We start from the raw sequence: 17036 nt of genomic DNA on the forward strand, positions 1-17036 counted from the left end.
TGCATTTGCTGGAGATAAGGGTGGTTATATTACGGGTGAAGGAATGATATCCAATGGGATTGTCAGCTTTGACAAGATCAACTTTGTGCAACAACTTGATCACAATCTTCTTAGTGTTTCTCAAATTTGTGACAAGCAATTCTCAGTACACTTTGATGCTAATGGATGTTATGTGCTGAAACCCAGCTTCAAAATTCCAAAAGAATGGATTCTCTTGTCTGCTCCAAGGATAAATGATTTGTACGTCCTTGATATGAGCCAAGCTATTACTACGTCTGCACAAGCAACTTGTTTCGTTTCCAAAGCCACAGAAAAAGACTCTATCTCATGGCACAGACGAATGGGTCACATTCACTTACGCAAAATGAATCATTTGGTTTCAAATGAATTGGTGAATGGTGTTCCTCTTAAAAACTTCCATCTTCAAGACGTCTGTGTTTCGTGCTAGAAAGGAAAACAAACGAAGAAACAACATCCTACTAAGAAGATCAACACGGTGGCAATTCCTCTTGAACGTTTGCACATGGATTTGTTCGGTCCTTTCAAGCACAAGAGTATTCGGAATGATCAATACTGTCTCGTGATTACTGATGACTATTCAAGATTTTCTTGGGTGGCATTCATGGCACACAAAAGTGAAACCTTTGGTATTATCAAAAACTTGATCATTCAGATTGAGAATTTGTATAAGTTGAAGGTTAGGCGGATACGTAGCGACAATGGTACGGAATTTAAAAATCATGCCATGGCGGAGTTTTGCACTTCAAAGGGTATTCTTCATGAGTTTAGTGCAGCTTATACTCCTCAACAGAATGGCGTCGCTGAACGTAAGAATCGCACATTGATCGAGACTACTAGGACAATGTTGGTAGAGTCGCAGTTGCCCATTCCATTCTGGACTGAAGCTGTGGCCTCTGCATGTTACACATTGAACCGAGTCCTTACAGTCAAAAGGCACAATAAGACCTGCTTTGAGCTTCTTCAAAAACGGAAACCAGATTTGTCTTATCTTGAACCGTTTGGAGCTCCATGTACAATCATCGATCCTAATGGAAAGTTTGGGGCTAAAGCAATTGACGGATACTTTCTTGGGTATGCCACCCCTAACTTACGAGTCTGGAATCTAGAGACTAAAAGGGTCGAGGAATGGTCTGAGGTCAGAGTACAAAGGCACACTTTGCCAGTCAAATGTCCTGGTCAGCCTTGGATGTTTGAGTACGATGACTTTTTCAATTCGATCAATGTTGAAGCCGTTGAAGAAAGTGCTGCGGCAAGGATGTTTTTCGAGAGTGACAATGCAACAGTTTCACCGGTGGTGCGTCCAATTCTTGTCAATCAAGAACCATCTTCGGTGAACAATAATACTCTCGACAATGAGGATTTTCATGATGCAACCGAATTGAACGAATCTTCAGAGGATGATGAATTTCTAGATGCAGATCAAGAAGCTCCAACAACAGCAGTTCATGGTACTTCAGAGGGTACTCCTCCAGTGGATGCCCATAGAACAGCTGAAGCTACTCCATCATCCTCTTCGTCAATTCCGGGCATTGATTTAGTTGTTGATCTGAATTTCAACAATCTGGGTATAAATATTCCAGTTCCAGATAATCCAGAAACAAGGATTCATAATACCCATCCTCAACAAAACATCATCGGAAATGTGCAAAGTGGCATTCAAACAAGAAACATGTTGCGAAACAACAACAATGCAGGCCTGTATGCAGCTATTCGAGAATCCGGGCAACAAAACGATTGGTCTTTCGTGTGTTATGTTTCACAGGAAGAGCCAAGAACTTGGAAAGAAGCCATGAAAGATAACTCTTGGGTTGAAGCAATGCAGGAAGAACTGCAACAGTTCCAGAAGCTTGGTGTCTGGAAACTCGTAGAGAAACCTGCTGGCTACAAGAAGATTGGTACCCGTTGGGTGTTTAAATGCAAAAAGGATGACCGCGGAGTTGTTATCCGGAACAAAGCACGTTTAGTCGTTCAAGGTTTTCGTCAGATAGAAGGAATCGACTACAACGAAGTCTATGCACCTGTTGCACGTCTGGAAGCAACTCGGATCTTTCTGGCTTATGCCTCATTCAAAGGATTCAAGGTTTACCAGATGGACGTCAAAAGTGCATTCTTACATGGTGTGGTTGAAGAAGAGGTGTACGTCGAACAGCCTCTCTATGGTCTACATCAAGCACCGCGAGCTTGGTATGCAACCTTATCTAACTATCTGCTGGAGAACGGTTTTCGAAGAGGTCTTATTGACTGTACTCTTTTCATCAAAGAACAAGATGGAGATCTTCTTCTGGTACAGGTATACGTTGATGATATTATTTTTTGTTCTACTAATGATGTCTTGTGTAGGAATTTCGAGCGCATTATGCAGGATAAATTCGAGATGAGTGTTATGGGGGAAATGACTTTCTTCTTGGGCCTACAAGTGCAACAAACGGAGTCTGGGATATTCATTCATCAGACTAAATATGTTGGCGACATCTTGAGCCGGTTCCAGATGTCTGATGCAACGCCCATTGGTACCCCATTGCCACAAAATCACGGAATTACTCCAGACTTGAAGGGTGAAGCTGTTAGCCCCTCGTATTACCGCGCAATGATCGGATCTCTTATGTACCTCACAGTATCAAGGCCAGACATAATGTACCCAACGTGCCTGCTTGCCAGATATCAAGTCAACCCGAAGGCCTCACATCTTGCAGCTGTCAAAAGGATTTTTCGTTATTTGAAGGGTTACCCTGACACCGGTCTATGGTACCCTAGGGATAATAACTTTGAATTGGTTGCTTTCAGTGATTCTGATTTTGGCGGATGCAAAATCGACGGCAAATCCACAACGGCTGGATGTCAGTTTTTAGGAAATCGCCTAGTCACATGGCAGTGCAAGAAGCAGACGTGCGTCGCTACATCAACATGCGAAGCTGAAAACATTGCTGCCTCAAGTTGTTGCTCCCAAGTTCTTTGGATCCAACAACAATTACGCGACTACGGTTTTGAATTCCTAACTACTCCTATTTATGTTGATAATTCTGCTGCATTACAGATCACTAGAAATCCTGTGCAGCATTCAAAGACCAAACACATCGAAATCAAATATCACTTCATACGTGATTGCTTTGATAAAAGGCTAATCGATGTTGTTAAGGTCCACACCGATGACCAACGTGCCGACCTTTTTACCAAAGCATTTGACAAATCAAGATTTGACTTTTTATTATTGGTAAACGGCATTAAGGTCAAGCAAGAGTAAAACCAACATCGGAAAATCATTTTTGTAAATACCTTTGTGTTTTTAAATTTGTCTTAGTTTATTGATTTTAGGGGGAGTAAATCCAAAAATCTGAAAATCCAAAAACATCGAAAAATTTCAAAAACACAAAAACAATAGAAAAGCAAAAATGAGTTTTCCTGGCGAGCAAAAGAGAAAATGATAGTACATCAGTGGTCTATCCAAACCTCTTTAAACCTTAAATGAAAAACGATAAGCAGCTCTATATAAGATGTATCGGTAGGCTCACAATCATTTTAAAGTGTGCAGGGTGGTATAAACTTAAATCGACTGAAGACCAGGTGGGAACCATTCATTGGCATATGGTCTTAGTACCGAAATTTCGTTTGATAGATTGCCGAGGTTCTGAGATATTCGGTCTTTATGCTGCTTATCATCTGGGTATCATGGTTGTATCTTTTACCGAAAAATAACGGGGACGCAAGTCTAGATCTTCCATGATACTATACATACGTGTACATACAGCATACGACCTCAATAAGTGATCAACAATCACATGTCCAAACAAATAAGTGATAAAATATCACATTTATCCGGGAGTCAAGTTCGTCTCTCTGCTGTACGGAAGTACTGACCTATTCACGGACTTGCTCCTGTGCCCTCATGCATACCGATTATATCACATAGGTCTTGTTTTCAAATCAAAATAAGTGAGAATCTCACATCATATACGGTCAAACAGATGATAATCGGTATACTCACCGGTAAGATGAACCCTCGTGCATACCTTGATACGGGAATGTGTCGTGATGTGGATGAACATCGGTCGGTAAGTATAAATCATACCTTAACGTATCCCCTCGCCATGATTACATCTGATAAGTTGAGCTTATGTGGATAACAATACCGATAATTGTTATAGGATGCTTATCTTAATGTTAACTAATTGAACAACAAAAGCGTTTTGGCATGATCGTACACTGATATGATTCTCTTACCCTCGAAACTCGCAAAAAGAATGTCTGTATATATTTATTTACTGCGTTCAGTTTTTACATTTGAAAAATTTAAAAATACCAAAAAGATTTTAGGTGTGTTTTAATATAAACTTTATAAAAGCCAAAAAGATTTTATTTCTTCTTTATTTTCGATCGTACGATGCTGGATCTCGAGTCTTCGTTACCTGAAACCTGAACGAAAACCGAATTGACTAAATCTTCATAAATGGTCGAAATTTGCAAGTTTTGAAAGTTAGAAACTAAAACTGACAAATTTATTAAACTTTCAAACTGTCGGACGGTGTTTGATTGAAACATGGTCATACGTGTGTCATTTGTTTATACTAACTATATTCCAAGCAGTTGTTCTCATTACGCGTTTAGATTTCTTGCATGTGCAGATTCTAAAGGCAATGAGAACATGGTCGATGACAAGCTTCGGAATGAAGACACGACGTGAAGGCACTCAAGTGATGAAGATGATCGAATTGCCGCTGACCTTCATCAACACCACAAGGATCTGAAGAATTGACAAGTCGAAAGATTCACGAGCATAACTCAATGGAGAGTTTATTTTAAGGGGGAGTTTGTTAACACACTTCTTAAATGAAAAGGGAGTTTGTTGATACACTTCTACTTACGACGCGTGAAGACTTTAAAGATCCTTTCCGAGAATGAATGCACCATCAAGAGATGGAGAACGAGATTACGAACCTCGCGAGCAGCATCCAAGGGGGAGTTTGTCAACACACTTCCTACATGAAACAGGGAGTTTGTTGATACACTTTCTGCTTTCAAGACGTGAAGACTTTGAAGATCCTCCGACATTGAAGACTTGAAAGGACGTCAGAGACTTGAAGACACAAAGATCGAGACAAAGCTACAGCCAAGGGGGAGTTTGTTGGTGCACTTGTGTCTGTACTTTGTATGTATTTCGTCATGATATAACGATGTCCTTTGTTAGTCCTGTAAGTTTGACCAAGTCAACCATCCTCCTGGTTTCACTTGGCCAAACAGTTAGACAATGGTTGTAAATGAGTTGTCAAAGGATGTCTCATCGAAGGATGGGTCATCGAAGGATTGTTTAGATCCTTCGATGAGCTCGAAGGATAAGCCTTCGATGGATGGACCTCGAAGGATATCATCATTCGAGGTATATGTGGATCCTTCGATAGGTTTCAGATCGATAGATGATCTTTCGATCATCTATCTGATCCTTGGATCAGCATATCTGATCCTTCGACCAGACGACCTGTGTTGGGTATATATACCCATGTAATGTGTTCACTTCATTTGGAGACGAGAGACAAGATAGACAGAGGACACAGAACACACACACACTGTTTTAGAGGGTTTGCAAAACACATTTGTAAACATAGCTTTGTAACTGAACCTTTCATTTGTATTAATACAAGTGGTGTTAATCGGTGAATATTGTGTGTCTTGTTTGTGCTTGTTTCATCTCGGTTTGCACTCTAGCTTGGATTCCGCACTTGCTAGTGTGTTAACATAACAAGGTTAAGGTTTGACCACATCCTCCGAGGGACCTACAAATCATTTTAAACATAGCGAGCTTAGAAATACCCGCCTGAAATTGATTTAGAAATTAATTTCGGGTTGTCCCCGTTTATCTTGGGACTGCTTTTTGAATACTTTATCTCATTTAGAATGTGAATGTGTATTACATGATTGTTTGTTTAAGAAGGATTCGGTTATCATTTTCTCTTTGCTCCTCGGGTATATATATCATTACATATATACTTGGGAGCTAAGAGGAAATGCTGCCGAATTTTTCTTAAACAAACAATCATGTAATACACATTCACATATGAGATAAAATGTTCAAAAAGTGGGTTTAGCAGCCTACCCTTGTCTTGTTAATCCTAAATTAGATTTTCTTTCAGTTGCATAATGCCTATCGATAAAAGTTGGATTGATTCCCCACGTCATTCACCTCACTACAAGCAAGGACTCGAGTCATTTATCGAGATGTGTGAAAGAGTGATAAAAAACCACGATGAAGTTAGATGTCCGTGTACCAAATGTAAAAATTCCGGCTTAAAAACTATGGCAGAAATGAAATACCATTTGCGTATTAACAGTTTTTGGAAGGAATACACGAAGTGGACCTATCACAGGGACACGACTCCAATTGCAGAAGTAAACGATGTTGCGCCACAAGACGGTATGGTAAACGTTATTGAAGACATTAGGGGGGAGCGTATGGAAGAAGATACATACCTTAACCAAGAGAACTCGAATGGAGATGGTAGCGGTGTTGTTGATGATTTTGAAGACTTGGTGAAGGAAGTTGAAACAGAATTATATCCTGGTTGTACCAAGTTTTCTTCTATCGACTTTTTAGCAAAGCTTATGAATATAAAGGATACATACCATTTTCAAAATGAAGGAGTAGATCGACTCCTCTCGTTGTTGCGAGAGTCAATGCCAGAAGGCAACAAGATTCCCCCTTCGTATTATGTAGCTAAGAAGACATTTAAGAAGATTGGTTTGGCATATGAGATGATAGATGTGTGCACAAATGATTGTGATCTCTTTTGGAAAGAAAACGAGTCCTTGCAAAATTGTCCCGTTTGTAATGAGAGTCGATGGGTCGATAAAGACACAAAAGGCACCAAGGTGGCTCGTAAGGGGTTACGATACTTTCCTTTGACGCCTAGACTACGACGTTTGTATTGTTCAAGGCACACAGCGAAAGATATGATATGGCATAGTACTGGACGATCGGAAGTACCCAAACTTCGCGATGGAGCCACGGAATGTTCGCTTAGGGCTTGCAGCTGACGGTTTTAATCCCTTTAACAATGGTAGTGGATCCTCGACTCATAGCACGTGGCCGGTTATACTCACCACATATAATCTGCCTCCCTGGCTATGCATGCGAGAGTCCACATTCATGTTGACCTTGTTGATTCCTGGCCCTAAATCACCGGGGAAAGACATGGACGTTTTCCTTAGACCGTTAGTGGATGAGCTTAAGCAATAGTGGCAGACAGGTGTACGTACTAAAGACGCAGCAACAAACACATACTTCACAATGAAGGCGGCGTTGTTATGGACCATAAATGACTTTCCAGCCCGTAGTAGCCTATCAGGTTGGAGCGGACAAGGCTACATGGCATGCCCAACTTGTAACCAAGACACTCCTTCAATACGTGTAACTGGTAAATGTGCTTATGTTGGTTATCGCCGGTTCTTAGATGCCAACCATCCTTGGAGAACAAATCTCGACTTTAACGGGAGACCCGAGACACGAGACCCTCTGAGACAGTTTAGCCCAGCTGACATAGAAGCTCAACTAGGTCGTTTAATTAATCGTCTACCAGGCAAGCATCCAGATTTTGGAGGTGGGAGGATAACCCGGTCAGATTTCGAGTAGAACTGGTCCAAAAGAAGCATATTTTTTGACCTTGAGTATTGGTCTTCTCTGTAGCTGAAACATAACTTAGATGTAATGCATATAGAGAAAAATGTGTGCGACAGCTTGCTCGGTACTCTTCTAATGAACGATAAGAGCAAAGACACGCCAAATGCGCGGTCCGACTTGGAAAAACTAAACATTCGGCCGTCACAATGGCTGAAACAATCGGGTGGCAAGTTCTTAAGTCCCCACCCAAAGTACTCATTCAAGTCCGATGATCGAAAACTTTTTTGTCAGTTTATAAAAAATGTTAAATTTCCAGATGAGTTTGGATCTAATATCAGTAAGAGGGTGACAGATAACAATGCTAACATTACCGGGTTAAAATCTCATGACTGTCATATCCTCATGCAACGTTTGATACCGATTGGGGTTAGAGGGCTTTTGACTAAAGATACAACTACACCAATAGTAGACCTTTGTATGTTCTTTAGGCAACTTTGCTCTAGAACACTATCGGTGGATGATATTAAGAAAGCAAAGGATGACATTGTTACCATCTTATGCAAGTTCGAGATGATCTATCCACCTGCGTTTTTTGACATTATGGTTCATTTACTTGTGCATTTACCTGATGAAGCGATTGCGGGAGGTCCAGTAGCTTTTAGATGGATGTATCCATTTGAAAGGTACATGAAAAAACTAAAGAACTATGTTAAAAACCCGGCAAGGCCTGAAGGTTGTATAGCTGAAGGTTATGTGTTTGAAGAAGCTCTAACATTTTGTTCAATGTACCTTAAAGATGTTCAGACTAAGTTCAATCGCCCAGATAGAAACGATGATGTCGTTGTTGAAAAAAGAAAGTTATGGGTGTTTGAGTCCAAATGTCGTTATGTTGGCGCAAGAAAGGAGAAATATCTATCATTCATCGAAAAAAGCAAGATGGAATGGTTTGTCCTCGAAAACTGCGTAGAAGTTAGGGAGTACATGAAGTGAGTGCTTCTATCTTTAACATTTCATAATCTGTTAATTGGTATTTCTCATTCCTTTCTTATATTTGTCATCAATGTAGTGAATTCAAACATACACATCCCCATGATGATCTAAAAACAAAATTTCCGTGATGGTTTCTCCATAAGGTATAATACATATATAACACTCATTACTCTATACTTGCTAGGTAATACATATATAACAAACATTATTACTCTATATTTGTTAGGTCCATTCAATGAAAACACAAAATTCTCCAGAATTCCACCCGGAGTTGTATGCTCTTTCAATTTGTGCGAAAATGACTGCTTACACTTACACTGCTTGCATAGTCAACGATGTTAGGTTTAAGACACTTGAACGTGATGCAAAATGTGCAACGCAAAACTATGGGGTGGAAGTGGTTGGAGAGAACGGTGTGAAATTTTATGGCCAATTAGAAGAAATTATTGAGTTGCGTTATACAAATGATTATTCCACTGTCCTATTTCGGTGCAAGTGGTTTGATGCCCAAAGGGGTGTAAACCATGACAATAATATCACCAGTATAAGCACCACTGAACATGAATGGGACAAAGACGATCAACTCATATTTGCTTCGCAAGCCAAATAAGTGTTCTTCATCCAAGAAACGTCTCGAAACCAAAAAAATAAACATAGGTGGGTAGTCGAAAATGTTAATCATCAAAGAATTTGGGATCGGCCATTAAGTTACGACCGCGTCAATAAGGTTCAAAATGTTGGCAAACGCTTAGAAGATAGTGACGTTGTTGACAACAACTCTTCATCTGACTGTCCACTTGTCATTGACTTGACCCAATACTTTCAAATTGGATCTTCTCATGTTACTGCGGGTGAGCCTTCAATTGAAGTTGATCCCCCAACGGCCACCGTCGATGAAGTGTTTGAAGTCGAGACTGATTCTGATGAGGTCGAGGCTGATTATGATGAGGATGATCCCGATTATGTGGAGTCTGACTAAAAGAAAAGTTATTGTAATTTATATTGATTTGTAATTGATAAACACTTGTTTGAAATATTTATTTGAATTTGAGTTACACTTGTTGTACTTTCCCTTAATTTATATTAGATACACATGCTGTAACATTTGTAACTTTATAGGGATTATGTTTTGGATATTGTTGATATTCGCTTATCTGATGGCTGATGTGGCCCCCTGGGGACATGGGGGTGACGGCGCTGGTGATCCACCGCTTCCTCCTGGTGGATTTCGTGGCACACACGAGACAGACGGTAAGTCTTTTACTAAATTATTTTGTAGTCCTTATATTTTATATACTATAAATGTTGTTACTAATTATTTTTGTTTTAGTTGCAGCGGTTCCCCCGAAGAGGGTTAGGGGGAAAGCAAAAAATGAGAAACTAAGGCGTCTGGTAAAAGCGGGGGGGCCTGTATCGCTTACGTTTGACAGGCAGGTGACGTATACCCCTGTTGGTAAAACAAGAGATATGTTTTCACAGGAGGCCGGCCTGTATATGTGGCGGTCCATCCCGTTCGATAAAATTGGATGGGATAACGTTGAACAACATTACAAGGATGCCTTCATGAACCACTTACGGGTAAATAACTTATATGCATAAAATTTTATCAAATATTTAAGCACATGCAAATCTAATTTATATATGATATTTTAACTTTTTTATTTAATTTGTAGGAAAATTTCAATTTTGATGAAGTGGAACGTGATATAGAGGCCAAAAACTTGACAGGTGGCATTAGGGCTGTGCTTATGAAGCGGTACTCTGACCGCAAGTACGAGGCTAAAAAATTATTTAAGAGCAAGGGAGGTTACAATGATCTTGAGAGTGCAAGGGCATTCCATCCCCCGGATATGCCCTATGATAACTAGTTGAGAACCATTGAAGGTTTCCGGGAAGCTAAATATATTAAAAGAAGCGAGGCCAACACACTAGTACGCGAGAAACAACAATTCCCATACCGTGGTGGGACATCGTCGTACGGTAGCACCGCCTATAAAAATGTAATGTTTTATGTATGTGTGCGTGTGTGTAAGCTTTTGTTTATTTAATGTCTAATCTAAATTTAATGTTAAACAGGATATGGATTGGGTACCTACGTATGCTAAAACCCACACGGACAATCAAGGGAATTGGGTTGATCCGGTTGCTGAACAAAATTACGTAAGTATTTCTTTTAAGTATTATTTTCTATAACAAATATATATATATATATATACACACACACATATATATTTAATCATCTTCGTAAAATACAGCGGAACATACAACAGGCCACAAGTCAATGGAGCGGTGAGGGTCCGCCAATTGCCCCGTATCAGGAAGCGTTGGGTGAGCGGCGAGGATGGTACCGCGGGATGGGGCCTAAACCTTCTTCCAACACGTCCTCGCACTCGTCATCTAACATGTCGTCATGGCAAGCTCGGACGCAAGAACCCTTTTCCGAGGTAAACTGCGCAATTTAAAAAATGACAAACGAACGCATGTTTCCTTGTTAAATATATGTTGGTAGCGTTAATTAATATGCTAATATACGTTTTGCTATCTATTATTGTAGGATTTTGTTAACAGCTTGTTCCAAACCCCGTCATTTTTGAACCAACTTAACAACTATCTTGCTTCACAAGGAAAAGGAAAAGGAAAGTCAAAAGACTACGATTCTGATAACTTATTCGATAATGAATCCGACGATGAACCCAACGATAACGATGACGATGAGTGACTTGTTTTTAATGTATGCTTTGGATTTAATTAAACGTTGTAGGATATAATGTACGACTTAAACGTAGTTTTTAATTATATTACCTTTAGTATATGTTGATTATGTTCATTGCGTATGCTTGCGTTGTTTGAAAATAGGCAGGTTTTGTTTTTTCGGCCGTAAAAATGGCTGGGCAGCTGTATATACAGCTACTGTATTAAAAAAAAACAGACTTTTAGCGGCGACAGGCTGTCGCCGCTATTGCTCTTCTCAACCTTTACCGACGAATGTCAACACCGGCGACACTTATAGCGACGACAGCTGTCGGACGCTATTGACCGGTTGTCGCCGGTATTGATACTCAACTTATAGCGATGACAGCTGTCGTCGCTAAAAGTTGAGTATCAATACCGGCGACAACCGGTCAATAGCGTCCGAGAAATACCGGCGACGCTTTACCGGCGACAAAAGTGGTCAATACCGGCGACACCTGTCGCCGCTAAAGGTGCCCTGTTCTTGTAGTGGGACGAAAACGACACTTTGCCTTTTATTTTAATTTATAATTATAATTATAATTTTTTTAAAGAATTTCATTTCAGTAACTTTAACATACCAAAGTTGAACTGGTGGAGCTTTTTGTACAAAATGATAAAATTACTTGGTTTATAAACCTTTAAAAGTTGAATTACTTGTGTTTTATGGATACTGAACAAAAAGACTACTGCTGACTGTAATGGTTCATTCGGGTACTTTGAACCGAAGCCTCAAGTTAACGTTCCTGCACAACTGTTGAGGATATGGGTGTGAAACAGTTTAGCCCGTTAAACGGTTCTGGGGTTTTTAAATATAAGTTCTGATGTGTGTGTGTGGGGGGGGGGGGACTTGTTTGGTTTTTCCGCTGACTTCGGTTGGGATCACTGCGCACCAACTCCTGAAATCACGTCTGTTTTCTCCGAGAGTTATGATGTCAGCTTCATGGCTAACATGAATCCTGCAAAGAAACTAACTGAAACAAGATCCTGTAAACATGGTTTCTGCTCCCGTGAAAACATATCTCTTGATTTACCAAACGGGGTATACGTGACCTGTCTGTCAAACATAAGCGATACACCCCCCCCCCCCCCCCCGCCTTTTACCAGACGCCTTAGTTTCTCGTTTTTGGCTTTCCCCCTAACCTTCTTTACGAGACGCACAATTTTTTAAGCTTGTTATGTTCTTAATGATTGTTTTAAATTCTGGGCGGAACGTTATGTTTTAAATCATCATTTCAATTTCGATTAGGTGTTTTCTTAGCTCGTTATGTTTGAAATGATGAATTCAATATCAGGCACGATTTTTTAAATATGTAATGTTCTTCATGGTGGTTTAAATTTCGACCAAGTTCTCATGATTTTTTCATTTGTTCTCACGGTTCTCACAATATTTAGGGATCTCATTTACACCCTTCCCTATATATATATATATATATATATATATAAAATCAGTACCAAAACAAAAGTAAATCAGAGAATACTAAATCGAATACATTGATCAATCATCAACTAACAATCATTGAATTGCGAATAAAATAAGAACAATAAAAAAAATCAGAACATTAACGAAATTAGGCGAATGTAACAACAAAGAAGAATAATAGAAGCACGTATTATGTCGAGTCGATTCCCTGAAGCGAATGTGGCCAATTACCAAAGCGGACGAGGTAGAGGCAGAGGCCGCGGCCCAGCAGAGGTCGTGGTCGTGGTCGAGGACGAGGATATACATGGCATCGAGAGTCCTAGAACACTAAAAATAGCGATGTTGAATCGAGTCGACATAATACCAGGCGACCTTCAAAAGAGAAAAGTAACGGAAACATTTTATTGCTCGTCATCTTGATGCTACCTATCGTATCATTCACTGCATCCTTAATAATGCGCCGATTCCCTTGAAACATGACTGTATATCCTTTTTGTATGAGTTGTCCCACACTCAACAAATTATGTTTCAAGCCTTGTACATAAAAACACTCTTTTTAGATTTTTTACACATGTGTAAATACAACAGATTTACGCATGTGTAAATGGCAAACTTACACATGTGTAAATTTTCTTTATTTACGAATTCACGTAAATTTAAACGTGTAATTTAAATTTCTAACATTGTATTCGAATAATAATGATAAGTGTAGAAAAAAAAATTGAATTTGAATTACCTTTGACCAAGTTCTCATGATTTTTTCATTTGTTCTCACGGTTCCCATAATATTTAGAGTTCTCATTAAAACCCTTCCCTACATATATATATATATATATATATATATATATATATATATATATATATATATATATATATATCCAAAATCAGTACCAAAACAAAAGTAAATCAGAGAATACTAAATCGAATACATTGGCCAATCATCAACTAACAATCATTGAACTACTAACAAAATAAGAACAATCGAAAAAAATTAGAAAATTAACGAAATTTGGCGAATGTAACAACAAAGAAGAATAATTGAAGCACATATTTGGTTCTCGCTACTTTTCTCTTTTGAAGGTCGCCCGGTATTATGTCGACTCGATTCACCATCGCTATTTTTAATGTTCTGGGACTCTCGATGCCATGTATAATCCTCGTCCTCGACCACGACAATGACCTCCGCTGGGACAGCGGCCTCTACCTCTTCCTCGTCCGCTTTGATAATTAGTCACATTCGCTTCAGGGGAATGGGGTTGCACCGGCGGGTTACCATTGATGGTTTTGTAGTAGGAACTTGTTGTTTTGCTCCGCGACCAGAACACATGACATCAATTCAGAATATTTAGTAAATTTACGTTCCTGGTATTGCTGCGACAGGAGCATGTTTGAGGCATGGAACGTTGAGAAAGTTTTTTTAAGCATGTCTTCATTAGTTATTTTTTCACCACATATTTTTTACTCAGAGGTAATGTGAAACAAGGTAGAATTATATTCACTAACAGTCTTAAAATCCTGTAGTCGTAAATGAAGCCATTCATAGCGGGCTTTGGGGAGTAAGACTAACTTCTGGTGGTCAAAACATTCTTTGATGTTTGTCCATAATTCAAGGGTGTCACACCCCCAAATTCCACCTGCGGAGTATCATCCGCTTGAGGGCGTGACTGACCAGGATCCAGCCACCAATTATACTGAGCGTTGATTTAATAGTAAAAATGTTCACCAGCCAAAATAGTTAGCAACCATGTTTAAAGTTTCAAAAGTTCAAGTTCGAATCATAGTTTAAGTAAACAGCAGAAGCATAATTTAAATAGGTTTAAAACAAGTTCATAGTTCAAGATGATTTAAAACCCAACACACGGGTTTTGACGACCACTACACGTTCCCAAGCTGCGAGCTCCTGAGTCACTGGTTACCTGCAAAGCATGCAGTAAGGTGTCAACAATAATGTTGAGCGAGTTCACTAGTTGTCCAGTTTTTAATTACCAAAAACTTGTTTCACCAGTTAATTTATCCGTTTATACATGCCATGGGGAGCTACCCCAAAAGTAAGCGACTAAACTGTTTTTCCAATACCGAATACTAAGTTAACCCCGCGTTTCCGCTGTGCCCCGTTTGTCAATGTTCTATCATCATTGACGGTTGTCAGAGTTTATTAGTTCACGCCCGTTCCCAGTAACAAGGGTCGGTGTGAGGCTGGTTAGACCTAAATAGCGCTATCAACTAATAACCCGTTCGCCAGACCCCGGCGACTAATCGGTATAATGTAGTAGGGACTTATGTGATAGAGTTTCGTTTAGTGTTGCTCGTTGCATTCCGTATAAACAGTAATTAACTAAGTTTGTTCCCAGTAACAAGGGAAGAAAAGTAAGTTTGTTCCCAGTAACAAGGGAATAGTGTCGTTTTAGTTCTGTTTCCCAATCCACCGGGAAGGCATGCTTTAAGTTGTGAACTCACCTTGGGTTGCTCGGCAGATTAGTTTACTTGGTCAAGCTTGCTGGTCACCACGTCCTAACATGGTTACCAGTATAGGTCAGGTTTGGGGGTACAAGTAATCACATATATTCTACACATAACTAACACATAGCATGCATGATATACAATTATCCTTTAAGTTTTTGGGCCTGATCCAATCGCCTAAACAGATAAACAGTTAATCGGCATTTCCGAGCCCAAACAAACAGTATGCACCACAACACACATTTGGCCCAATAACGAAGACAAGCAGCCCCCAGTCGAGACAAGGTGGTCTCGACTGGAGAACACGCGGTCTCGAGTCGCAACCAAGAGATCTCGAGTGATCACGTTTTGGTCTCGAGTGGTGCTGGTCAGGAGTCGCAACCTCAGAGGCCTCGAGTCCAGTCTCGAGTCGAGATCATGAAGTCTCAAGTCGAGACCTTGCCGGTCTCGAGTCCCTGAAGTCCGTCTTGAGTTGTCATGGGGTGATCTCGAGTCGCAACCGAGGGTCTCGACTCGCAACCCCGGATACGTGCACAAGAATCCTTCTAGAACCTGTTCCAAATGTACTATCCAATAGAATTGCAGTTTTATGATATTGTGTACTAACCAATAAGAATTTACAAACATGTTTCCTTGTCTAATTCATAACAAAAACAGATCAAACATGGTAATTTGAAATATTCGTATTACATTCATCACACATTCATCTAGTTCATCATTGTACATTCAATTTGTTCATCATGCATAAACTTTCATAACAACAAGCTTATATGAACTCATGGCAGAAATCATCTTTGGCTCCTAATTTAGCATACACCATCCATTTCACAACATGCTTGCATAGTGTTAAACATCAACATTCATCCATTCTAAGAACAAGAATTCATGCTAACATTCGGTCAAAACATCATCAATAGCAACAACACATGGTTCGATTTCTAACTAGCTAAAACATGTTCATCATCATTAGTGACATTTCTAGCTAAAAACATGGTAAACACTTATCATCAATACCCAAGAATCATAGCAAACACCTAAATATACTAACCGGTTGATGTTGAGGGTATGAAGGATCAAATAATCAACTTCCGAGTGACGATTTCGAGCTTGATCCGAGAGCCTTGGTGTTTCCGGTTGAGTCCGAGAGAGAAAAAGGAGAGGAGGATGATTTTGTTAGGGTATAGGGTTTTAGTGAGAGAGGGAATGAGTGAGAGGAAGGAGAGTGTTTGAAAATGGTAAAAAGTTGCAAAGGTTGGCCACCCTCAAGGGTTTTATACCCGTCTCGAGTGAGTTAGGGGTTTCCGAATGGGCTTCTCGGTGGTATGGCCCAACCGGCCCCTCTGTTTCACTGTTCACTCGAGACCGGGTGGTCTCAAGTCGGGTTCGCGGTCTCAGCTCACTTCTTACATATACACACACATATATACTACATATATTATACGTACACATTATCCACAGATAGCACGTCAAGATGAATCACAACTTTCATTTAATATTATATATATACAGGCCGATTCAATACAAGATGGTTGCTCGGGAAACCCAGAGTGTCACATTATCCCCAAGTTTTAAGAACTTTCGTCCCGAAAGTTGAGGCAGCCACTGGCAAGCTAGTGTGAGCGAGAGCGTTTCAACGGGGTGTCACATCATTCCCCCGTTAGTTTGGAGTTTCGTCCCGAAATTCGGTTGTAGCTTCAGTGCTGGAAGTTTCGTTAGGGAACAACTGGGGATATTTGTGCTTCACCTGGTCTTCCCGTTACCAGGTAAACTCTGGGCCACGTCGCGAGTTCCAACGAATTCGTACGA

The 17036-nt window shown here is 40.0% G+C and overlaps 1 protein-coding gene across 1 annotated transcript; it reads left to right on the forward strand.

Annotated features, from left to right (window-relative positions):
• The first annotated feature begins 9774 nt into the window (after positions 1-9774).
• Positions 9775-11444, forward strand: LOC110933085. The gene is made up of 7 exons (XM_035989256.1): positions 9775-9868; positions 9948-10195; positions 10291-10423; positions 10502-10617; positions 10694-10777; positions 10873-11061; positions 11172-11444. The coding sequence occupies exons 1-7, from the start codon at positions 9775-9777 to the stop codon at positions 11334-11336; spliced, it is 1029 nt and encodes a 342-aa protein (XP_035845149.1). The 3' UTR covers positions 11337-11444.
• The last annotated feature ends 5592 nt before the right edge of the window (positions 11445-17036 follow it).

The sequence above is a fragment of the Helianthus annuus genome, chromosome 4 (assembly GCF_002127325.2).
Source record: "Helianthus annuus cultivar XRQ/B chromosome 4, HanXRQr2.0-SUNRISE, whole genome shotgun sequence".
Lineage (NCBI taxonomy): Eukaryota > Viridiplantae > Streptophyta > Magnoliopsida > Asterales > Asteraceae > Helianthus > Helianthus annuus.

What these genes read in the sequence shown, in the direction of transcription:
- LOC110933085 (XM_035989256.1), top strand. Translation starts at nt 9,775, where the DNA reads ATGGCTGATGTGGCCCCCTGGGGACATGGGGGTGACGGCGCTGGTGAT. An exon ending in CCTTCATGAACCACTTACGG is followed by an intron (nt 10,196 to 10,290) that starts GTAAATAACTTA and finishes TTTAATTTGTAG; the next exon opens with GAAAATTTCAATTTTGATGA. An exon ending in GTAGCACCGCCTATAAAAAT is followed by an intron (nt 10,618 to 10,693) that starts GTAATGTTTTAT and finishes AATGTTAAACAG; the next exon opens with GATATGGATTGGGTACCTAC.